General features: G+C 41.3%; 1 protein-coding gene across 1 annotated transcript in view; it reads left to right on the top strand.

Moving 5' to 3' along the window:
* Positions 1–26,801, top strand: part of UBR4 (ubiquitin protein ligase E3 component n-recognin 4) — a 3,959,899-nt gene that overhangs the window by 1,461,581 nt on the left and 2,471,517 nt on the right. The window contains 2 exon segments of the mRNA XM_044087073.1: positions 9,720–9,890; positions 24,618–24,800. Coding sequence (XP_043943008.1) covers positions 9,720–9,890; positions 24,618–24,800 — 354 coding nt within the window.

Raw genomic sequence — 26,801 nt, forward strand, 5'->3', positions numbered from 1 at the left:
TGAGTAGGGGTAAGGAGATGGTTATTTAGTAGGTGGGGCATGAGTTGCTGGTGGATACATTTTTCCAGGATTTTAGAAATTGGGGAAAGAATGGCTATTGGGTGGAAATTAGAAGTGCTATTATTTTTGCCTCCTTTATGAAGGGGCAGGATGTAAGCTGCTCGCCATAGTTTGGGAACATAATATTCTTGGATGGATCTATTGATGAGAATACTGATTGGTATGGCAATGCCATCAGCTGCAAGTTTGAGAAAGAGAGATGGGATATTGTTGGGGGCATTAGAGCAAGGCTTGAGTTTGGTCAGATGTTTTTTAATATAGCTGGTGGATACAGGTTTTAAGTGGAAAGTGGGAGGGGGGATTAGGAGAGCAGGAGTGGGGAGAGGAGGGGGAGAAGGATTGGGTGAAGGGCAGGGTGTAGATTTCGAGAAGGTTTTGGTCAATTCGGTTATAGAATTGGTAAAGGAGTTAAAAAGGGATGCAATTTCTGTGTCTGTCTTGTTGTTGTCAGGACAGGGATTGGATTTAGAACCTGGGTGTAAGGGAGTTAATGGAATTCCAGAATTTTTTGGGAATCTTTTGAGAGGGTAGACTGTAGTTTAGTGTAGTAGGATTTTTTATCTTTTGTGTAAAGTTTTTTGGTTAGATTGCGGAGTTGCTTATATTGAAGGAGTAAATCTGGGTGTTTATTTTTGTTATACATTTTCCAGGTTTTGTCCCTTTGATGCATAAGAGTTTGTGTCCTTAGTTAGCCAAGGGGCGGAGTTTTGTTTTATTCGTTTTGTTCGCGGTGGGGCTTGAGAGTTTAGGATTTTAAGGAAGGTAGTATTGAAGCTTACCACTGCATCATCTAGAGGAAGAGTTTTAAGGATATCCCAGTTAGTTTAAGGGTTTCAGAGAATATAGAGGGGTTGAAATTAGTGAGATTGCGAGTATGAGCATATTGGTGTTGGTGAGGGAGGTGTTGGGCAGCTCGGAGAATAAAGGCTGGAAGATGGTCACTTATTGAATGAGGTAAAATACCAGAGTTGGAGATTTTATTAGGATGGCTGACTAGGATCCAGTCTAGGATGGACCTTGGTGGGTTATTTTTGTTGAGTCTAGTAATGCTGTTTATTAGTTGAGTAAAGTTATAAAGATTAATAGAGAGAGTGGGAATATTGTTATTAATTGTATTCCAGTCAGTGTTGACATCACCTAGAATGTAAGTCTCAAGTTTGATATTTTTTGAAGCCCATAAGAGAATATTTTCTAGGGTCGCGATGTTTTCACCAGGGGGAATATAAACGGCTATAATACAGATACTTTTAAAGTTGTTCATTTTGAGGATTCCAATGGTTAGTTCGGCATTATTAAACTGAGGAATGGTATTCTGGTAAGGGGAGAGATTCAGCAGGCAGTTGTATATTAATACTACACCACCTTCTTTTTTGTTTTGGCGATCGGATCGGAGAGCTTGGCAGCCAGTTGGAATAATTTCAGAGTTTGTAATGTGTGGTTTTAGCCAGGTTTCTGTGACTGCTACTATGTCAGGTACAGTGCGAGTTAGCCAAGCATGGAAGTTTGTAATTTTATTATTTATACTCTGGATATTAATGGTAATGAACTTAAGATATTTTTGGTTGTTTCTAGAGGAGGAGGTAGTGGGAGAAGTATTGTTAATGGGACCAGTGTTGGGGTGTATGTCACCTGCTAGTTAGCCATGTAAAGGGAGAGAAGAATACAAAAAGCACCGCTCAAGTCCAAAAGTCATATTCCCAAAAAACAGAAGCACCAGGTTAAAAACAACTGGAAAACGACCACCACAGACCAGGAATCAACCAAAAAGGAACTTTATTTGAAATAAAATAAGTGCTTTCGCGTATCACATACGCTTCTTCAGATTTAACAAAATACAGGTTTGAAATACTTTTTTATATAGCACTTCATTAAAACTAATTAAGTACATAATTAAGTAGTCAATCATTTAAAACCTGTCTAAAATCAAGGCAAAAATCTCTCCCTAATTCAGCCTTTTCTTTTAAGCATTCACTGTATATTACATATGTCTAAATAAACATTGTTTCAACATTTTAATCTGTGGTATACGGAACACTTCATAAAAATCACTATCATATAAAATAGTAATGATAACACATTAAAATGTAAAGTAACCAAGCCAAATACTGATGAAATAAAGTCCTGGAGTATATTTTTAGATGAATCCTATATATTAATTCATATATAAAAATATAAATCTACAAAGATAACAAAATTCCGGTAACCTTTTTCCAGATGTACATCATCAGAAACTAGAATTTTTAGAATTCATGATATAACTAACAATTGTATCTCTCTTGTGATACTAAACATGCTACTTTATCAAATTAGAGACAAGGATGCATGATAGAGTATATAGAGATAAAAATATTAAAATATAAAAAATATATATGATATCTTATCAAGGTGTGCATCTGTTGGAAAATAGATATTAATATTAATAACATAGTGAAAATCTCTAACTTCATTACCTTGCATCAAGGATAGGTTTAATATTGACTGCTTGATTAAGGCCAGGTTCTATATGGGCCTTTAATCTAAAAATCCATGAAAGTTCAGTGGTTTCTAAAAAATTCTTGTTGTTACCCCCTCTTTTATTCTGTTTAACAAGTTGTAATACCCTGAACCTAAACTGATGATCAGAAAATTCTGTTATATGTTTAGATAATGCATTTTTCTGGTTATTCTTCCTTATATCATATAAATGACCATAGATTCTTTCTTTTAGTTTCCTAGATGTTAACCCAACATAAAAAGCTGTACATAGTATGCAGGTAGCCAGGTATATCAAATTCGTACTGTCACAATTGGCATAAAACCTTGGTTCAAAACTGTAAGTCATATTAGGATGAATAAAAATCTGAATTTTAGTTATATATCTACACATCTTGCATCTATTGCAAGTATAAGTACCTAATTTATTTTTATTCACTTCATGTGAATCAAAATGTTGGTCTTTGCAAAGAATCCTCTTCAAGTTCTTGCTGTTCCTATAATTGAAACTAGGTGTAGATTCAACTATTTTAGATGTTTTAAAATCCATTGTTAAGATATGCCAATTTTTCTTAATTATGTTTACTATCATGTTGTTGTCATTAGTATATCTGATAATAATTTTGAGAGATAGCTACCAGTTACTTGAACAGTTAGCTGAGTTTAACAATGAACTGTCTGACTCAAATTATATACTAGTTACTCTTGATGTTAAGAACTTATTTACTTCCATCCCGAATGATTTTGGGATGGAAGCAATAAGAGAAGTTTTGAAATCACATCAAGATGTCAATAAAGATAAACTTATACTCATTACCATGTTATGAGATACTATACTTCATAATAACATTTATGTACAGAGGTGAGTTATATGCACAACAATGCGGGGGGTTGCTATGGGCACCCCCTGTGCCAACTCATATGCTAATATGGTTGTTTATTATTGGGCGAATGAATATTTGTTCAACAGTATGTTTTTTTCACAAGTGATGTTCTACAAAAGATTTGTAGATTACACACTTCTTTTTTGGAGAGGTACAATAGATGAATTAAGAGTATTTATTATTGAAACGGAAACTACAACTGAGTTCCTGAGATTCACTTTAGAATACTCACATAAGAAGATAAACTTTTTAGATGTTACTATAACCAAGAAGGAAGGGGGTAAAATCTCTACTTCACTTTACATGAAAGCTTGCTGGAAGAATGCAATTTTACACCATACTAGCATGCATCCGAGGTTTGTTTTTTCGAACATAGTTAAAGGACAATTTACCAGGATAATGAGAATATGTGAGGATATATCGGTTATGAAGGCTGAGTTAGACAATATGCATAAGCTGTTTTTAGATAGGGGCTATAATAGTAACATGTTGGAGCATAATAAAAATTGGTTGACTAAGAAGGAGAAATGTTGTTTTAGAACACACAATGCTAGCCATGACAATTTTAACAAGATGGGCTTTGACTCTAGAGCGACTTTTATTACCAGATATACTAATGACAACAACATGATAGTAAACATAATTAAGAAAAATTGGCATATCTTAACAATGGATTTTAAAACATCTAAAATAGTTGGATCTACACCTAGTTTCAGTTATAGGAACAGCAAGAACCTGAAGAGGATTCTTTGCAAAGACCAACATTTTGATTCACATGAAGTGAATAAAAATACATTAGGTACTTATACTTGCAATAGATGCAAGATGTGTAGATATATAACTAAAACTCAGATTTTTATTCATCCTAATATGACTTATAGTTTTGAACCAAGGTTTTATGCCAATTGTGACAGTACATATTTGATATACCTGTCTACTTGCACACTATGTACAGCTTTTTATGTCGGGTTAACATCTAGGAAGCTAAAAGAAAGAATTTATGGTCATTTATATGATATAAGGAAGAATAACCAGAAAAATGCATTATCTAAACATATAACAGAATTTTCTGATCATCAGTTTAGGTTCAGGGTATTACAACTTGTTAAACAGAATAAAAGAGGGGGTAACAACAAGAATTTTTTAGAAACCACTGAACTTTCATGGATTTTTAGATTAAAGGCCCATATAGAACCTGGCCTTAATCAAGCAGTCAATATTAAACCTATCCTTGATGCAAGGTAATGAAGTTAGAGATTTTAGCTATGTTATTAATATTATCTATTTTCCAACAGATGCACCTTGATAAGATATCATATATATTTTTTATATTTTTATCTCTATATACTCTATCATGTATCCTTGTCTCTAATTTGTTAAAGTAGCATGTTTAGTATCACAAAGGAGATACACTTGTTAGTTATATCATGAATTCTAAAAATTCTAGTTTCTGATGATGTACATCTGGAAAAAGGTTACAGGAATTTTGTTATCTTTGTAGATTTATATTTTTATATATGAATTAATATATAGGATTCATCTAAAAATATACTCCAGGACTTTATTTCATCAATATTTAGCTTGGTTACTTTACATTTTAATATGTTATTACTATTTTATATGATAGTGATTTTTATGAAGTGTTCCGTATACCACAGATTAAATGTTGAAACATAATGTTTATTTAGACATATGTAATATACAGTGAATGCTTAAAAGAAAAGGCTGAATTAGGGAGAGATGATTTTTGCCTTGATTTTAGACAGGTTTTAATTGATTGATTGATTACTTAATTATGTACTTAATTAGTTTTAATGAAGTGCTATATAAAAAAGGATTTCAAACCTGTATTTTGTTAAATCTGAAGAAGCGTATGTGATAGGCGAAAGCGCTTATTTTATTTCAAATAAAGTTCCTTTTTGGTTGATTCCTGGTCCGTGGTGGTCATTTTCCAGCTGTTTTTACCATGTAAAGGGAGAGGGGAGGAGCCTCTTTGTGATATGAAGTTAGAGGGGGATAAAGTTTACATCCTGTACCTCCCCAAAAAGCAATTCCCCAACTTCTGCCTGTTGAACTGTCTTTGGCCCCTTTCAAGCTAGACACTTTGGTGACTTGGATTTTATTCTAGAAAACCTTTTTCTTGGTGACTGTTACTTCCTCGGGAAGAACATCTGAGCTGCAGGCCCAAATGTACAAGGAAGGATATAGCTGTCCCGTAGGGCAAGGTAGGTCATAAAACTGAGGCCTCCTTCATGTAAAGATTAATTCGCCAGTATTTCATCTTGGGTTTCAAAGAATGAGAAGATATTGCTATTGATGTGCGCACTCACTTGTACCACAAATAACTAAGATCTTTAATCAAAGTGATCATCTCTTTTATGGCAAATGAATAAGGCAAACCAGTGTCCTCAAAAGTGCCCTAGGTAGCTGTCTAACTGCATTGATATGTATTTAAGCATCATGGAAAAATATTGGAAGAGCAAATAAGGTTGCACTCTAGGTCAGCAGTCATCACAACAGCTTTCTTTAAAAGCATGTCCATTCAGAGCACCTTTGAGATGGCTACTTGGATCATTATCCACACGTTTCCAAGCACTACAGATTAGACATACAGTTTATAAGCAGGGTATTTTTGCCAGTACAGTTGTGCTAGGTATTGTGTGATCACCTCCATGGGTGTATGGCCAGGCTGCCACCAGGTGGCAAACTGCATTAGTGCCCATCCCATACATATACTGAGTGACAGTACAACAGTAGTTATGATGATGAACAGCTGGATGGCTATACTCATGAGAATAGTAGCATCTTACAGGATCATTGCTGCAGTACAGTCTCCTGCCTGCCGTCCACCTTGTGTTTCTTTTTGCGTAGGTGTGAAAGGGGACTGTAAGGACATCTCTTGCATGCTTTTCTTGCTAGGGAGCCTAGGAGGTAAAGGAGAACCACACCCACAGGCTCAAACATGTTTATTTCATCATGGTTGGGTGTTTCCTACATTTTAACACCACTATGGGACTAGTTACAGGTTTTTAACCATTATACGTAATTTCTGAGTCTGACCACATGGGGTCTAGCATCTTGAAGTAATGCTGATTGTTTAGTCTGCCTCTAGGTATCCTAAAATCCAGTGCTCGTCTGTAAAAAGTTGCATCACACAGACTTTTTTCTTCCTAAAGCTCCTGTCACTGCATTGATTTTATATGCATTCACAGCAGTCTTTCAGTCAGTTTTAAGTAACATTTCATGCAGTTCAATGACTACTTAAAACACAAACAGTGCAAATGCCACAGAACAAACTTAAGTGCTTTTTACTCTTGCTTCTTTTTAGAATGGTTAAACTGCGTTTTTTGTGAAGCCTGAATTGTACTACTTTGACTCGTCTCCCATACCCCATTCACACCTATCTTCCCTAGCTGTCCAAGTGCTATGGGTCATTTGAGCTGTTACCTGCTGTGATTGACAACTCACAGCAGGAGACTTGACTCATGTACTGTTTTCTTGTTCTAGCCTTTACTTTCTATATGGGTAGGGGAAGGACCAGAGAGCTGTGACATCACAACATGGGTGGGTTTTTAGGACAGTCATGGTGATGTCAGTTTGGGAAGGCAACTGTCCAGAAAACTAACTGTATTCAGTGCCATGATGACATCAGTGAATTGGAGACTGCAGCAAGGGCTGGATAAAAGGTTGAAAGTGAAAGCACCACAGTACAGCAAGGTATTATTCTAGTGGAGAGAAGCAGTCAATTTAAAAATTTTTAAATGCTCTGTTTATTTATAGCAGGGATAATAAATAGGGAGAAAAAAAACAGAGAAGTTGAGCATTTAATAATAGAATCCTGTTGTCCTTTAAGGTAAAATGTAGACCTCTCTCTTTTTGTCTCTGTACTCTACTAACTTCAAGCTTCATTGTGCTTTTTGTGTGCATTTGTTTGTGGAGGAATTCTTTATCTTCCTTTTCCATTTTAACTCTTGGAGGAGTTCTTTTTTTTTTCCAGTTGTGCTACAAAGCATACTCCTGAAAACTTTGGGATGGCTTTATCAGTAGGCATTTTCCCAGGCTGGGACATCAGTGACAAGTCCCATGCCATTGACAGTATGGCAACAGGGCACTATTTTTCTGGATTCCTTAGTCAGAATTTTTTTTTCTTTTTTCAGAGGTGTGAGGAGGGCTTTTCTTTCTAATTTTAGTGGAATGTCTTATCAACATCTGAGATGTAGAGCGGAATTTAGCTCCAAATGGGGACATTATGAACCTCGTAAATAAATGCAGGAAGGGTAGATGTCCACAACCAGATTTCTTGGGTAAAGAATGATATTGCACCAGTGAGCCTGTTTAAATGTGCAAATCCTGTTGTGGTCAGTGAAAGTACACCTGATCACATTGAGCCTGCTGAGTTTAATTGCATTTGCTGTGCACCATCTTATGAAATGAAGTTGAGTGGAGTGGGGAATGTTAAAAATGCTTTTGAGAATTTGGCGGCTGTCATTCTTGTCATACAGTGGAAGTCTTCCATTCTTTAGTATAATTTCATAGCCGGCCTTAGGCATAGGCTAACTAAGTGGCTTCCTAGGGTGCCGCTCTAGCAGGGACACTTTTCCAGTATTTTTTTGGTGTTGGTAAACCAGGATGGGGCACTGGGTGGTGTGGTGGGGGGTGCCATGGAGCCCTTTTGCCTGTAATATTGTTTTGCAGGTTTGCATTATTCAGAGAGTGGAACTTATCATTCTTTGTCCTTCTGGAATGGTTGGGGACTAAATGAAGATCTCTGTAATCACATAGTGAAACTGGTAGCAGTGGTTTAGTTCCATATGCATTTCTGTGTCATTTAACTTATTCCCTCTGGTACAGCTCTTTTGAGTGTGTACCTTTAACTCCCAGTGAGCGTGGCTTAAGCCTTTAAAACAATGAAGTAATCACCTTACAGTTCTAGCAAATACTCATTGAGAGAGGTCAGATATCAACACTGTTGTATTTGCCATCACATATGCTTCAAAACAAAATATCCTGGCACCTTGCATGTAACATGGTTTTGGAATCATTAATGCACATATGAACAATCAATATTTGTTGCCTAGAGGAGCAGTAGGAGGTAACTGCCGAAAACACCTGAAGGTGCACTCGGCTGTAATGAATTAAGAATATATTTTTGATTTGGAAGCTATAACTTTTGTAACTGGTGAGGAGTACTGTGCAGCCTGCATCACATTACTAACTAGTGACCAGTCTGGGAGTATATTTCAAGCAGCAGAAGCAAATAGAAATTTTGGTGTGAGTTTTTCTTAAATCTACTTAGAAGTTTGAAAGTTTGTGTGTCAGGAACCCAGTATGGTCAGTTTTGAATTCCAAGACAATCTGCACAAACCAGTTATGTAGTTACGGTGACTGCCTTGTACACAAATATTTTGTGGCAAGTTTCTTGCTGTTTGTGCTTAATGCAAACAATGTGTTTTAACCTGATTGTAGTGCATGGAGCTCGATGGTTACTTTCTGCTGTTTGGGGGGGACGAGAAATACGTTAAGCATCTCTGTAGTGAGAGACCTGGTCTAAACAAATGTTAAGCACCCCTTGCTTCACTTGTTAAGATCAGGTATCATGCTACTCAGTTAAATCTGCCAGTACTGGCCAACAAACAATGGCAGAATTAAAAAAAAACTGCCTTCTGTCTGTGCTTGTAATGTGTCTCTGACTTGATAACATAACGGAATCTCTTTATGGCAGCGCTTGCTAAGTGCTTTATGGCTTTGAAAGCCGGCCAAACACTTAGTAATTTTTGCCCCTGTAACTAGTAGTACATGGAGCAAATAAAGTTCAATATACCTCTAGAATTCTGGTCAGGTTTCCAATCGTAACTCTTTATTGTGTTTTTGAGACAATGGAGGCCAAGATTCACCTCTTGAGCTTTGCTTTTGGGATGAATTTCTTGGAATATATGCCTTGAATACATAAGCTAGTTGTGATGGATGACCCAGTCATAATATGTATATTAACAGCTTTAAGTGATGCAGTGATTGTGACAACAGTTTGAAATGGTACAGATATGGTGTTGGTAAACAACTTTGTTCTAAGTAGCTTGTTAAATGTACTCCACAAATTCTCTGAAGAACTGAAACAGGGAAGTAAATACTGTGGGAAGAAATAGCCAGGGAATTGTTATGGCTAGGCTTGTATAGGCCCTAGGACCAATAGCCTAGTACCAATCTATGAAATTGACATTGCTGTTATGCAGCAGAGTAGAAAGTACTTAACTCATTGAGCTGTGAGTATTAATTTATTCTCGTCTGTTTCCATTCATCTTCTAGGCTTCATCCTCTTTTGCTCCTTTGTTGTTGGAAATGCTAAATTTCTTAATGGATGCCATTCAGGTTAATTTTCAGCAGGCCTCTGCTATGGGCAGTAGCAGTCGAGCCCAGCAGGCACTGTCTGAATTGCACACTGTGGACAAGACTGTAGAGATGACAGACCAACTGATGGTATGATTTTTTTTAATTAATTTGATTTGTTTTTATTTAACTTGTGCAGAATCTGTTGATCTTTACATTTTCCATTGTCTGTGAATAATTGCTGTGTTGCTTCTAAGACACTTATTCATTCAATTTGATGTTTATTGAGGCAGGGTGGATTGGCAATTCTGCATTCATGGACCTTATTTATTTGGTTATTTTTCTCCATTCAGAATTAGGTGCTCTGTTTCTGTAAAATGAAGCATTTGAGGTTGTGTTCATATCCATGCTAATGCACATAATTGAATATTCTAGATACATAAGCACACATCCCTTGACTGAGCTAGCTTTAGTTTTGCATTTGCAGAATTCCCCTGTCATCGTGTCTTTAGTCACATTTGAAGTAATATTGAATGCATGCTTGTACAACATAGTTGCTGTACTTGTGGCCATCAGATTGTTGGCCCTAACTCTTACTAATGTTTTCTGTATTGTGTATGTCTGAAAGAGCTTGACATTGCAGGTTTAACCCATGTACTCGGCATCAGTGGAGTTTAAAAGTTGTTGGCTTATTTTAAAGAAATTGCTTCATTCAACATGTTCACATGGAGACTAGTAAGAGAATCTTCCATGTGCACCAAGATAAAGTGGGAACATTACCACAGGGACAAACACTTTGAGAGAAGGTGTACTGAACCTCTTCAATGTAATACTGAGAACCATTTGGTTCCATGGGCTTGGTAAATGGTGAATTCACCCTCATTTTTTGAGGGCTTGTGCTTGAACAAATCCATCTCTAAGGAGAGGTGGGGATCAAGGTACATGCATTGGTGACTTCCACTTCAGGGAGTACATTTCATTGTTCTTATGTTGGCTACCTTTGATCATCCGAGACCTTTCTCAGTAACCCATAAAATTTAGTGCTCAAAGTTTAAAGATAACAGGCTTATTTGTTAACTGAATTTTTTGGCTGAACCTGACACCCTTTTCAGGCACTGTAGGCGGGTTTACAATTTTTGCAAGTTGCATTTATTAGAAGTTTAATTTTTTCTTATAGATTTCGTTTGTCCACTTGGCAGTAAGGTCATCTAATGTTTAAAAAAAGTGTTATTAATTTGCATTATTAGAACTTGGTACTGCAGTTAACCCCCGAGTGGTTATTCTTGACAAAAGTATCTGGACCACTTGTAACACTTGTTAAGCCAGATAAAATCACAAAAAGATTAACTGTCAGTCTTGTAGTCAAGTGCTGTCAACATTGTCATCCCTGGTACAGTAGATCACAGGCAGGGTCTGGGGACTTTGTTGCAAGTAAGTATAGACCAAGTAACAGTACTTCTGCACTGTAAGAAACAGTTTGTTTTTTAATGGCAAGAAAATTCTTCTTTCTAATTTCAGTGTACAAGGCTATTCTAAGTCACATTGTTTATTTATAATTTTGATTAATTCTATGGGCCCCAAAAGGCTTGAGAGGTTCTTTGCAAAACAAATATATGGTGTCACTTCCCTTTGTTGTTCTGCAAAGTTAACTAAGTAAAGGATGATCGCCTTGATATTTATAACATTAACAATACTGAGATCAAGGTTTGGTTTGAATTAGTTTTAGGTGTTAATCTGTAAGGGAGACTTTTCACTTCCATAATGTGTGTGGTCTAGTATTGTCTCGCTTTTACCCTTTTGTCAGCCACTTACCTTCCCAAGTTTAAGTGTTATGCACCATTTGGCAAACAGCATCAGGTGTGGGTCAAAAGTAACAGGTCAGCTCTTCAATGACCCCCCCCCCCCTTTGGAGTGGCTCAGAGTTTGACTTCCTGAAATTCTTATTTGAGCATCTTGGGATATGGAGATATCATTCATGCAGCTGTGTATGTTCTTTGTGTTTCACTGTTGCAGTCATCACATTTGGGTTATCCCTGCCAGGATAGCACTTGGCCGGCCCAAATACCAGAGGCATAGTATTTCTGCGTCAGTTGCTGTCGCTTCAGGACTGACATCAGGTCGTCAGTGGTATAAAGTATGGCAGCCGACTCCATTACATCATTCTTTCTTGCCATGGAGCCCGAAGCAGAAGCAGTTCGTGCGAGTGCCGGTCGGCCTCTACCTGAGTTTCATCTACCGAACTGAAGTTGAAGTCTTCTAAAGCTAAGTACCCCATTGGGGATCCTTTTTTCTTGCACTAACCAATGTCAGTAAAAGTTAATTGTCTCACCTGTGGAAAGCAAATACCACATCGAGACTTTTTCTTACTGCGTCACTAGTTTAGACCCAGACCACGACGTCCCGTTGTCACTTATTTGCTTTGTTAAACGTCAGACCTATCCGTCAGGCCCTTATTGTAGCTAGATATTTTTGCTTAGTCTTCGAATTCTGATAAGGCTTCGGTAAGCCATCCGACAGCAGATCTTCCGAAAAATGTAAAGATAAAGACAGAAATAGACCACCCAGGTCCAAACCTACCAAAGACGCTTCCTTTAAGCTTAGTTATCAGTTCTCCAGTCCTCACTGAGGTGCTTTCGCAGCCCCTGATGCCCACTTTTGTGGATTCGCAAGCCACTACTGAGACCCTTTCGGAGTCCGGAATGCCGCAAAACTTTTCTACTAAGGATCCTGTGATCGTCTCTACCTTGAATGGGTCTGGAGCCACTGAGCAGGTACTAGCTTCCAAGGAAGTCCTTCGCACTAGCGTTTATCGACACAAACCGATGTCTTCTTTTGCGACTACCATTCTTTTGAAAAGACAGAGTTTCTTAGGCTCAGGGTATGAACCACATCCAAGAAACTGACTACCCAATCTCAGGCACCTGCTTCCTTGCCTCAGTCTCAAATGCTTAAAATGATGGAAGATCTTATCATGCTGATCAGGGGAAGCCAAGCTACCCTCCAAACGGAAAATAAATCTGTCCCCCTTTAGTTTTGTTTGAACAAGAGTCAGATGACTCTGATGCATCTGAATATGAAGACATGCAAGCCCTCTCTACTTATGAGCATTCTGATGCAGAGTATTCCATCCCTTTAGCCTGTCCCCCAGAATATGTTTCCTTTGGTGAAACCCTTCATACTTTAAGGGAGCATTTCCATTGGGAGAGTCAGTACTACCCTCAGTCTAAGAGACTCAGGGAATTCTTAGATCTTCCACAGCACAGACCCATGGCCATCCCCCCAGTCCTGGATGTTGTCAATGTTTTCCTGGAATCCAGCTGGACTCCTTACACCCACCCTCCCTCCTGCACCCAGAAAACCAGACAGGTACTATATAGTCCCTGACTCGCACAAATTCCTTTTTAAAAATCCTACTGCTGACCCTGAGGTAATTTCTCAAGGGCCTAAATAATTAAAGCAACCTCTGCTAAGAATCCCACCCCCTCAAATAGGGATTCCCTAGCACTAGACAGCTGGGATAAAAAAAAGTATACAGCTCAGCTACTTTTGCTATCAGGGCACTAAATTGTCAGTTCTGTATGCTAAAATTTCAGCAACATACACTGGAACTCCTCAAATAAAAAATGTCTTCCTTTCCTGCTTTTCCTGAATCTATAGAGTTAAAAAAAAAAAAGAAAAAAAACAAAAAAATGATCCTTCTTTCCTGTCTTTCCTGACCTAGAGTAGTCCAAATACAGGCTTTGCTGTATTCTGGACTTTTGGAAAGTTCCTGTGTTGCCCATTTCCTTTCTTGGATAAAGGGGAGGCTTCTTTGTTCACCAGTGGCAGTGGGGAGCTTAGAGCAGCTTATCTATCCCTGGAGTAGTGTTCCCAGCACAAGAATCTGGTAGTCTATTGGCCATTTTGGGCCAATTTCTTGCTCTTCCAAGTCCCCCTGTATAAAACCCACTTTGGCACGGTTTTTGCGCTTGTTACTAGTCAGCCAAGCTCCTCGTGGTCCTGCAGACTGGTGCTAGCAGCAGAGAGGCTAAAAGAGCAACTGCTAACCTGATAAAAGTGTTTTTTTCCCTACTACTACCACCTGGGCGACTGTCCGATCTAGCTAAACTGCAAGTATTGCTGCTTCTTGAACTGTTTTAAACTGTTTAAAGTTGTTTTTGCACCTGCACTTTTAAAGTTTGTCCTGTTTGTTGCATTTACCTTTTGAGGCTACACACTGAAGTGCGCTAGCCTGTGTTACATATTTATTGCATTTTCCTGCTGTTTGTTGCAAAAAAGAAAAAAAAAACAAAAAAATTATCCTTGTTTCCCGTCTTTCCTGACTTAGCGTAGTCCAAATACAGGCTTTGCTGTGTTCTGGACTTCTGGAAAGTTCCTGTGTTGCCCTTTCCCTTTCTTGGATAAAGGGAGGCTTCTTTGTTCACCAGTGGCAGTGGGGAGCTTAGAGCAGCCTATCTATCCCTGGAGGAGTATTCCCAGCACAAGAATCTGGTAGTCTATTGGCCGTTTTGGGCCAATTTCTAGCTCTTTCAAGTCTCCCTGTATAAAACCCACTTTGGTGCGATTTTGCGCATAGCGCAGCATCAGGCAGCTCTGCTTAATTGGGTTTAAACCATTCTCGGCTCCACAAAGTCTGCTCTTCACTTTTTCCCTTAGAACTGATGTAGTTCTCATAATAAACACCCTATTCCTACTCTAAAGCCTGGCACTTGCTCACTAAAGCAATTATATAAGTCGGCACTAAAAAATTAAAAGCACTACACCCTCGCAAACTCCCCTTGAGTACCTTGATTTTCATCGTGCATACAGCTGCAGTCATAACAGATGGGTTCTCCTGCCGTCAGGTGGGTCCTCGGTCGGCCGAATTCCAAAGTCTAGGTCCGGTGTCGGTTGTCGTCACTTCTTCCCTGACGTCAGTGCGACGGGGGTATAAAAGAACCAGCCGACACCATTTTCTTCAGTCTTTCTTGCCGCACGGTGCCCGAAACAGAAGCAGTTTGCAAGTGCCGGTCGGCCAGCTCCTGAGATTACGAATATTTTTCAACCAAAGGCTTCTTGAAAGCTAAGTACCCCGTTGGGGAAACTTTTCTTGCCTCAGACCGATGTCAGACAAAGTTAATAATTGCATTTCATGTGGGAAGCAAATACCGCATAAGGATTTCCATTCCCTCTGTATACCTTGCTTAGGCCCAGACCACGACGTCTCGGCCTGTCGTTTTTGTGCTACATTCAACAGACGCACTATTAAGCGTCGGGCGGAGTTCGCCCAACACTATTTTGGCAAAAAGTTTAATTACAACATGTCGTTGGATACTCCGACTCCAATTTTGAGTAAACGACATAAAGATAAGGACTGACATACGAGGTCCGTGACTTCTACCGACACCACGCTAAAGCATGTGCTCCAGTTCTCAGAGAGGCGCCTACGCAGCCCCTGACTACCGATGACACTTCATTAGCGGCGTCTTCTGTACCCGAGGTCGCAGGCTCTTCGGCCCACACCCCGATTACAGATACCGAAGTCACTCTTGGCGGGGAAACTCAGAGTTCAGACAGGCCTGTCACCTCTCAAGGTGTCTTCAGGCCGCCTTCTTCTTTTTCCAGTAAGGCTTACACTAAATCTAAAGCAGCCATGTATTCTAAAAGACAAGCTCCACAGGGCCCCTCTCAAGGCCCCATGCCTAAAAAGCAGATGCTGAAAATAGCTGAGGATTTGATTACTCTTATCAGGGGTTCTCAACCCCCCTCGGACAAAAGGCCCAGAGTGGAGGAAGAATACCCTTCCTCGGACCAGGCCTCCATTACTTCAGAACATTCTGAGGACCAGGAACATTCTTACACCCCTTTCGAAGATTCTGATGCAGAGGAGTCCATTCCCTCTGTCTCCCCCCGAGGATTACTCTTTTGGGAAAACCTTGCATACCTGGAGGGAACACTTCCACTGGGAAGGCCAAGAGTACTCAGACTCCAAGAAAAGGCTCCGGGATTTCCTCTTGCTCCCTCAGCACAGGCCTCTGGCTATACCTCCTGTCTTAGACATACTAGATGGTGTATTCAGAGGCCAGCCTTAACCCAGATTCTTTACCTCCAGCTCCAGTCAAGCTTGACTGGTATTACCGGGTTCCTGATTCACACCAATTCCTATACAAAAGCCATGAGGCTGACCCAGAAACTATTTCACAGGGTCCCAAGGGAATTAAGGCCTCCACTGCCAAAAATCCATTACCTTCAGAGAGAGATTCCAGAGCTTTAGAAAGGTGGTGGAAAAAGGTATACATCTCGGCCACTTTAACCATGAGGGCATTAAACTGTGTCAGTTCCATATGTTAAAGTATCAACGGTTTTTGTTATCTCAGTTGAAAAGCAAAATGTCACAACCTGAACAACCAGACTTGAAGGAGTTGCAGGATTTTTGTTGCATAGTGCAGAGCAAGTGGGTAAACATACCTTGCAATGTGGTTTTGATGCTTTAGAAGCCTCTTGTAGAGCTGCTGTTACAGGATCAGTCGTACGTAGACATGCTTGGCTCAAAGAGCAAACCTTACCAGATCATGTCAAAGCTAAATTACTAGATGCACCTCTTCAAAAAGATGTATTGTTTGGTGTTGAAGTTGAGGAGGTATTAAAGAAAATGGAGGAAAAGGCAAAATCAATGCAAACAGTGAAAGATTTCCTACAGGTACAACCGCCACGTTTCAGTAGAAATTGGCCATCAAAAAATTGGTCCTTTCCAGCCACGGACAGACCTCAAAGAGGTAGATACAGGCGCCCAAGAGGTAGAGGACAAATCTCAAGGATCATTTAGCGGCAGACAATGACAAACACCTACACCAAGAGGGGGTGATGATAGTTCACAGCCATTCAGAAAGCAGACCCAATGACTTTCCCCTTTGCATGCCAAGCAAAGCTTAAATGGCAGCAGCTTTAGGCGGAAAACTGGCATTATTTTCGAAAAATTGGCATATTGTCACAAAAGACAAATGGATCCTGGACATTAAAGACAGAGGCTACAGATTCCACTTTCACACCCTTCCAAAAGTGAGAGGCATGCCAAACCTGCCACACAATCAAAGGGCAGAGGCACAAAAACAAATTTCAGATCTCATGGATATGAAAGCTATTCAAGAGGTACCTGCACAAGAACAGGGTCAAGGTTTTTATTCCAGACTTTTCCTGGTACCAAGGAAGGGCAAAGATTGGAGACCTATTTTGGACTTATCCATCCTAAACAGATATGTACTCGTACCAAAGTTCAAGATGCTCACATTACAGCAGCTTCTTCCCATGCTGGGCAAGGAGTCTTGGCTGGTGACATTGGACCTCAAGGAGGCATACCTGCATGTCCCAATCAGACAAGATTGCAGAAGATACCTCAGATTTCTTGCAGGTTCATCCCATTATCAATTCTCTGCATTGCCCTTTGGCTTATCTACTGCGCCCAGAGTGTTCACGAAATGCCTGGCATCAGTAATTGCCTTCTGCAGACTTCAAGGGATACGAATATACCCATATCTGGACGACTGCCTGATCCAAGCGGACAGCAAATACACTCTTCTGAAACACCTGGTGTTTGTAATAATGTTGTTGAAATCTCTGGGATACACAGTCAACAAAAAGAAGTCAAGACTAATACCCTCTCAATAATTTTCCTGGGTGCCAGCTTGGATACAAACACCCAGATGGCCAACCTCACGCCAGAGAAACAAGGGCAATTAACTCAATACTTCAGAAAACTGGCAACCTTCACCAGGCTGACTGCAAGGAAAATCCTGCAGGCTCTGGGATTCATGGCATCTTGCATCCTGCTAATCCCATGTGCAAAGCTGCATATGAGGAAACTTCAATGGTACCTAAAAAACTTATGGTCTCCACACAGCCACAGTTTGGAAGCAATCATACCACTGATTCCATGTCTTCAAAAGGAATTTCTGTGGTGGGCTCAAGCATGCCAAAGAAACATAGGTCTCCCATTCTGCAAGCCTCAAGCAAATCAAGTCATCACAACAGATGCCTTGGACTACGCCTGGGGGGCGCACATGACAGATCGGTGCATTCAGGGCAAATGGTCACAAAAAGAAAAGCACCTTCACATCAATCAAAAGGAAATGCTAGCAGTAATAAATGCTATTATGGTTTTCAAAGACCTACTGCATCCAGGACAGCTATTGATGAGAACAGACAACACCACAGTGATGTGGTACATAAACAGGGAGGAACTCATTCATTTCCCCTGTGCAGACTAGCCATATCCCTTTGGAACACGGCTCTGGAATTGCAAATCCAACTTCAAGCACAATTCCTGCCAGGGAAGGAAAATACACTGGCAGACAACCTGAGCAGAAATATGACAGATCCACATGAATGGAAGTTGCATCCTCAAGTTTTTACAATGATAATTCAAGCATGGGGAAGGCCAGACATAGATCTCTTTGCCACTCACAGAAATTACCAGTTGACAAAATTCTGCTCAAGGACCTTTCATCCACAGGCCTGGAAAGTGGACGTACTCTCTCTGTTGGACAACAATGATGGTTTATGCCTTTCCACCTCTTCCACTGCTGGCCAAGGTTCTATTAAAAGCCAGAGCAGACAGACCAAAGATAATTCTCATTGCTCCAGACTGGCCAAAACAACACTGGTGCCCACTCCTGAGGAGCCTGATGCATTCCCCACCATGGATCCTACCTCTAATGCCTCTTCTACTGACTCAGCACAACTTCAAAACTCTTCACAGTCAGCTGAAAACACTCAGTCTAGCCGCATGGAGGATTCCTTAAATTCACAGCAGACCCTACTCTCCAAGGAGGTGCAGGATGTCATTTTGGAGGCCAGAAGGCCTTCTACTAGAAAAGCCTACTCCGCAAAATGGAAACGGTTTTGTGTCTGGAATCAGAAAAAGGGTCAGAATCCTGGAATACTGAATTTACCTCCAGTACTATAGTACCTAGCCGAGCTGCTAAGCAGTGGACTTTCATTCTCCTCCATCAAAATCCATGCCTCAGCCATTTCTGCAGAGTACAACACTCATCCGCCTTTATTCTCTCACCCTCTCTTAAGACAGTTCCTCAGAGGGGCTAAGAATATAAAACCCCCAAGGAAGCAACCAGTACCTGCTTGGGACCTCAATTTAATTCTAGAAAAACTAACCCTGCCTCCTTTTGAGCCAGCTGCCTCAACAGATCTGCAATATTTGTCATGGAAAACCGCCTTCCTTCTAGCTATCACCTCAGCACGCAGGGTTTCGGAACTACAAGCCCTCATGGCTGTGCAGCCTTTCATCATTTTCCATCAGGACAGAGTTTCCTTGCGAACCGATCCTTAATTTATGCCAAAGGTAGTATCCAGGGTAGCCTTGAATCAGGCTATCCACTTACCTACCTTTTACCCTAATCCACAAAACAAAGGGGAGAGGCTACTACATTCCTTGGACATTCACAGACAGCTCCGTTATTATTTGGACAGAACAAAGCCTTTCAGAAAATCAGAGCAACTCTGTGTCCTATGCTACAGGTGCTCAAGGGAAGCCTATTTCCAAACTGACTATCTCAAAATGGATAGCCCACTGCATATGCTTTTGTTACACTTTTCATGGTAAAACTGTACCTACAGGCATCAGATCTCACTCCACAAGGGCCACAGCTACCTCTGCAGCTTTACTCAGGGGGGTTCCTACCAAAGATATTTTGGAAGCAGCCACTTGGAGTTCTGTACATACTTTCTCCAAGCACTATCACCTACCATTATACTCTAAAACTAGAGCGGGCTTTGCCACTGCAGTCTTGCAGGGCATCCTGGCTCCACCTAGTTCCACTTAGTGCCTACCACCCCTTTATTAGCTTTGGGATTCTACCCATCTGTTATGACTGCAGCGGTATGCACGATGAACATAGTACAGTTTTGTACCTACCATAAATGTAGATGTTCGAGTGCTAATACAGCTGCAGTCCAGGTTTCCCTCCCTCCTTCCCCTCTTGGGACAGGCCTTATGGCTAACACCTCCTCATACAACCTCATTGGGGTATTCTTTTATGGTGTATTTGCTTGCAACTGCTGTTTTTTGAATATATTGCATTTGCTTTATTACATAAATTTATGTTTTGCCTTCCTTCTGGGGGCACCTGACATCTGGGGCAAGAAAAACTGAAGAAAATGGCGTCTGCTGGTTCTTTTATACCCCTGTCGCACTGACGTCAGGGAAGAAGCGACGACAACCGACGTCGGACCTAGACTTTGGAGTTGGGCCGACCGAGGACCCGCCTGATGGCAGGAGAACCCATCTGTTAAAACTGCACCTGTATTGGCACTCAAACATCTACATTTATGGTAGGTACAAAACTGTACTTTCCCCATTGGCCCTTTTTTCAATTATAAAGGAATTCCCAATACTATTCTAGCGTGTCCAAAGGTCAGTTGTCAATCTCCTCTCCGGTCCTGCTGGTGAATCTGGTAATCTTGAGGCAATGTTACAACTGCCTCATGTACACAGACAACCCTCTCCTCCTCCCAACAAATTCCAACACATGTGAGAGATACAACCATATAGCCAAACTGGAGGCTAAGTTCTCTCAACTCAGTACTGGCGTAACCAGTCAGGAGGAGAAGGAAACCACACTCACTACAATTCCAGTCTCACATAGACCTACCACGACAGCAAACCAAACACACAAAAACATACTCGGAGGCTCTAAATAAAAATCTGCCTAAGCAGCAGAGACCTCCAAAGCAGACACCCAAGCAACTGCTACCCCCAAACAAAACACGTGCAACACATAGCTCACAAAGCCAGTGTGCCAAACAGTCACAGCCCTTAAGGCTAAATAACACACCCGATATACTTCTAATAGGTGACTGTCGTCAGGCACATTGACGTCCTGCTCACCAGGCTGAACAAGGAGAAGGTCACGGTGAGCTGCCTGTCAGGCGCTAGGATCCGCCACGTAACACAAGCACTCAGGTCACTCCAACGCAAGTACAAATATGACTCGGTCATTGTCCATGCTGGTGTGAATGACCTGAGACGTACCTCCCTGGACTACATGAAAAGAGACATAGAGGAGCTCTCTGAGCATGTAGCCCAGGCCGGTATGACCCTGACCTTGAGTAGCATCTTACCCTCACCAAGAATGATGCCACGATATGAAGACAAGATGATCAATTTCAACAATTGGCTTAAGTATTGGTGTCATTCAAAGGGGATCCAATGCCTGTCAGCCTGGGATGACATGCTCGACAAGCCACGATGCTTCGCTAGGGACGGCTTGCACCTGTCCCCCTGGGCTTTCGGATATTTGCAAAGGCTCTTGCCACCCCCATAGTGCCTTTTTTAGGCAAGGCTCAAAAGACAAATCCACCTCCATAGGTATCACAAGGGATAAGAAACTAAGAGTAATGCTATAGACACGCCCCCTCCTTTTTTGGTGTTGTCCGGATTTTGTGGCCGGAACGCATGATATGAGGTAAAACCTGATGGTGCCGGGGTGCTCTCGGGAGCCTTGAACCAGGTTTCAGTCACAGCACAGACATCGATGTTCTCCATACTGAGAAGGGCCTCGAGTGCGTGCATCTTGAGGTTGAGACTTCTGGCATTGAGCAGCATTACCCTTAGTTTTTTCCTTTTTTGTGTTCTAGGGTGGTAGGTTTAGAATTTGAGCCTTGCCTAAAAAAGACACTATGGGGTGGAAAGAGCCTTTGCCAATATCCGGAAGCCCAGGGGTGACAGGTGCAAGCCGTCCCTTGCGAAGCAGCGTGGCTTGTCCAGCATGTCATCCCAGGCAGACAGACATTGGATCCCCTTTGAATGACACCAGAGTTTAAGCCAATTATTAAAGCTGATCATCTTGTCTCTGTATTGTGGCATCATTCTTGGTGACGGTAGGATACTGCTCAAGGTCAGGGTCATACCTGCCTGGGCTATATAATCAGAGAGCTCCTCTATGTCTCTTTTCATGTAGTCCAAGGAGGTATGTCTCAGGTCGTTCACACCAGCGTGGACAATGACAGAGTCGTACTTGTACCTGCTGTTGAGAGACTTGAGTGCTTGCATTATGTGGCGGATTCTAGCGCCCGACAGGCAGCTTACTGTGACCTTCTCCTTACTCAATCTTGTGAGCGGGACGTCAGTGTGTCTCACTATGGAGTCACCAATGACTAGTGTGTCTGGCATTGTGTTTGGCCTTAAGGGCTGTGACTGTTTGGCACACTGACTATGTGGTCTATGTGTTGCATGTGTTGTGGCCTGAGGTGGCAGTTGTTTGGGTGTCTGCTTTGGTGGCCTCTGCTGTTTTGGTAGATTTTTGATCAGAGCCTCCGAGTATGTCTTTGTGTATTTATGTGTATGATTTGAAGTTGTGATAATACTATGTGAGACTGGGTTTGTGGTGTGTGTGGTTACCTTCTCCTCCTGTCTGGTCTTGCCAGTCCTATGTTGAGAGAGCTCAGCCTCCAGTTTGGCTATATAGTTGCATCTCTCGCATGTATTTGTGTTTTGTGGGAGAAGGAGAGGGTTGTCTGTGTACATGAGACAATTGTAACATTGCCTCAATATTCCCAGATTCACCAGCTGAGCAGGAGAAGACACTAGCAACTGATCCCTCGACATGCTAGAAGGAATAGACAAGAACTTTGAAAAGACTCCGGGGAATGTGGGTGATCGATAAGGGGTTTTAGGCTGGTGGGGTACTATGTATAATAAAAGTGCTATATCAAAGTAAAAAAATACTTTAGGAGCAAGTGCTAGGCTTTACAGATAGAGAATAGTCTACTTAAGAATCAAGTAGAGCTGAACTTTTTAGATATAGAATACGCTGGTTTGATGAGCAGTACAGTTCAAGGAAGGCTGTCTTAAGGGAAAGTTTGAAGAGTGGACTTTACGTAGCCCGAATAGTTTAACCTTAATTAACCGCCGCTGCTCTTGTGTGCTCCTGTGGTAACTAAATACACCTTAAACCATGGTTTTGATGCCTAGACGCTTCTTGCAGGGCAGCAGTCACTGGATCTGTCATTAGAAAGCATGCATGGCTTAAGGAACAAGCCCCTGCCAGACCATGTCGAATCTAAATTGTTGGATGTCCCCTTGCACAAAGACAACTTATGTGTCACTAAGGCAAAAGGTCTTAAAAAAGATGGAAGAAAAAGCAGAGTCTATGCAGACCGTTAAGGATTTCTTACAGGACCAGCCACCCAGGTTCAGATATGTTATACTTGAGGCCAGATGCCCTAGCACTAGAAAGTCTTATGCTGGTAAATGGAAAAGGTTCTGCACCTGGGTCCAGGCTAAGGGAGCCAATATGGCACAGCCCTCCCTCCTTTTCATCCTGGATTACTTAGCTGACCTACTGCACACTGGCCTCTTTTTCTCCTCTCTAAAAATTCATGCGTCTGCTATCTCTGCTCATTTCCCCACTGAGCAACCCCTTTTCTCACACCCTTTGATCAAACAGTTCCTAAGAGGGCTTAGCAACTTGAGGCCACCCAGAAGAGCACCATCCCCAGCTTGGGAACTTAACTTTCTGTTGGAAAAGCTCACCCTGGCCCCTTTTGATCCAGCTTCTTCTGCAGAACTAAAATTGTTCTCCTGGAAGACAGCTTTCATTCTGGTCATCAGAAGGGTCTCCAAGCTCCAAGTGTTCATGGCTGTGGAACCCTTCATCATCTTCCATGCTGACAGGGTATCCCTCAGAACTTAACCCATCCTTCATGCCCAAGGTGGTGTCCATTGTGGCTCATAACCATTCCATTCATTTGCCCACCTTTTTTTCTTAATCCCCAGAATTAGAGGGAAAGGATCCTGCACAGTCTAGATGTGCACAGACAGCCCAGATTCTATTTAGACAGGACTAAATCCTTCAGAAAGTCTGATCAATTGCTGGTTAGCTTTGCTGCGGGGGCAGAAGGCAAAGCAATCTTGAAACAAACCATTTCCAGATGGATAGCACACTGCATCCATTTCTGCTATAAACAACATGGAAAGCCTCCCCCCAAGGGGGTCAGGGCTCACTCCACCAGGCAGCCTCCACCTCTGCAGCTTTCCTCAGAGTAGTCCCCATCAGGGACATCCTGGAGGCTGCCACCTTGAACATCTGTTCACACTTTTACCAAACATTACCACCTGCCTCTCTCCTTCAAATGTAGGGCTGGGTTTGCTTCTGCAGTCTTGCAGGGCATCCTAGCCAGTCCCTAGTTTCCTTGACTGCCTCCACCCATTTCCTCAGCTTTGGGAATCCATGCAAATGTGACGATTGCAACAGTGAAACACGAAGAACATAGTGCAGTTGTGTACACTTATATAAATGTAGATGTTCGAGTGTATTCACCATTGCAGTGCTGGTTTCCCTCCCTCCATCCCCCTTTCTTCTCTTTCCTTACAAGGGACAAGTTGGTATTTACTTTCTGCTGGTGGGGTTCTTCCCCCAGAACCTAGCTCCTAGTTGGGGCTCTTGATAGGTTAGGGCAAGAAAAACTGATGTAATGGCATCGGCTGCCCTAATTTATACTAATGTTGACCTGATGTCAGTGCTGAAGCGACAGCAACTGATGCAGAAATACTAAGCCTCTGGTATTTGTGCCGGCCGAGGGCTACCCTGGCAGGATAACCCAAATGTGATGACATGCAACAGTGAATACACTCTGACATCTACATTTATGGTAAGTGTACACAGCTGTACTTTAAGGTAGGTGCAACATTAAGAAGTCTTAATGAAGCAATGTTTTACAGTATAATGCTTTTCCCCACTTTTATGCAATATAAAATGATGTGTTTGGAGTCTGTTTGAGTAGGAGGTGGGAGACTGCAAATGTTTAAATTGCTGTTTGGTGGGAGACTGCAAATGTTTAAATTGCTGTTTGATAGACATCTAATAATTAACATTTATTGTACAGGTTCCAACTTTAGGCTCCCAGGAAGGTGCTTTTGAAAATGTCCGAATGAATTACAGTGGAGATCAAGGACAAACAATCAGGCAGCTTATCAGTGCTCATGTACTTCGGAGAGTTGCCATGTGTGTTCTGTCATCACCACATGGACGCCGCCAGCATCTGGCTGTTAGCCATGAAAAAGGCAAGGTGAGTCATGCAGATGACAAATGCAAACAAGTCACACTGTGCTTATTGCAGTTTATTGTTAACAGCATTTGATTTTAGAATAGGTAATTTCATAAGATATTTGATTAAAAACGTGTGCGTTATTTTGTCTAATATTTACAATAATTTGTTGAAGACTTTTCAGCAAGACTCGTGTTTAACGCACTCTGGTATGGATTTAGCAGAAAAATGAAGAGAAGACATATATTATGTACAAGTTCTCCTCCTTAGTTCTTCTGTTTGACATCCTACAGAAGAAATGGTCATGTGGAGGGCAGGCTGTTACTGGAGGGCCTACAGAGAGCAGAGTAACAGGCATATAGGTGCAGGATATAGTATCTGGTAGGCATTTTTAACATGAAGCTGGCAAACGTACGTCTTTAATTAGTACTCTGTCATATATGAGGTCTTCAGCTGAGCGATAAATCAATTTTCTTTCAAAAGTCATTCATCCCCTTTCACAAAATTATGGGAGGATCAGGGGCTTTTACTTGTGGTATTCTGGGCCTGTATAAGGCTGGGTTGAGTAGAACCAGTTGTAATTTGAACTGCTTTTGTTTACAGATTGTTGCTTGCTTACCCAGAGTCCATTATAGTACTATCCTTGAGAGTGCAAATCTTAACACACAGGCAAGGAACGGTTAAAGATTGTTCATATCTAAATGTTAAAGTTCTGTACTTTGCCATTTGAACTTTTCTTCCACCATGAGATTAACCGAGGGGCCCTAGCTCTTTATAGCAGGATTTCCTATAATATGGCGTTTTGCAAGTGTTTGTGGTGGCTTGCTGTGTGTAGCATTATCAATGCATTTTTGGCTGTTCGTGCAACAGAGTATCTCAAAGTCTGATATTTTCATTTTTGCTTGTTTATCTCCAGAAACAGCCCACGCTTTCATTTGTGAATCCAAAGACATGAAATTAATCCATTAAAATAGCAACAAGCCTCAAATATACAGTGCTGCTAGTTGGAAATAAACTAGACTGCAAAATTTTAAAACACAATAAATTTTGAGGTCTTTTAACAGTAAAAAAAAAAAAAAAAAAAAAAAGTACATCTAAATTAATAAAAGGAGCATCAGATCTGACGTGACTCCTACTGGTAAGCAAATAACTAAATTCTTTGGCTGTTTCCAGAAGTGCCTTTCATAGACAAACCAGCTAATGAATCTCACAACCTAACAAAAACAAGTCAATCACCAGACCAGATCAAGGTGAATGCTGTCAATATCATGTGTCTGAAGGACTCCTCGCGTGTCCGATCTTGAGGCCCTGCTGCATTTGGGACACGCGTGTTATTACAGGAACTTGGTTTAAAAGCAGAAAGCACTCCCTCCATAACAGGATTTTGGCCATACTGTTCCTTTTGGCCTGATAATAACCGTGAAGTATCCACATCACTTCTAGGCATATCCCTAGAGATTGAAAACCTAAACTGGTTGAGATCCAAATCATGCTAAATAAGGCCAGCCTTCACAGGATTCCATGCTACTTGGAACCCTGCTCTGCTCCCAGAAAACCACCTTACGTTCTTGAACATACTGGATGAACTTCATATTAGCAAGGGGTCCTTGCAAGCATGCCTGGAAAAACAGATGCATTCTCTTTTCCTTGGTCAGGAATATTCATGTATGCCTTTCCATACTTTGTACTGATGGTCCAGGGTTATTCTGAAGATTAAGGACTGTCCAAAGGTTATTGTGGTGACTCCCTTCTGGTCCAGGCAGCAGTGGTTTGTCTTCCTTTTGGAAATGTCTAAGAACAGTTACCTCTAGCTTCCTCACAGATTGGACCTACTCGCACAAGACTAGGGTTGCTGTATACACTCCAGCCTGAAACAAGTATAACCAACACCCTGGATGATGGAGTTTTAATACCTGGTATGCACCTATTTTTGTGGACATGCAGCAGGTATTAAAGGAGGCAAGAAAATGTGCTTAAGAAATTGTGTATTAGTAAATGAGAGGGAATTTTTAGCTTGTGCCA

This window comes from Protopterus annectens, chromosome 1.part1 (genome assembly GCF_019279795.1).
Source record: "Protopterus annectens isolate FY-2018-M chromosome 1.part1, PAN1.0, whole genome shotgun sequence".
In the NCBI taxonomy this organism is placed as follows: domain Eukaryota; kingdom Metazoa; phylum Chordata; order Ceratodontiformes; family Protopteridae; genus Protopterus; species Protopterus annectens.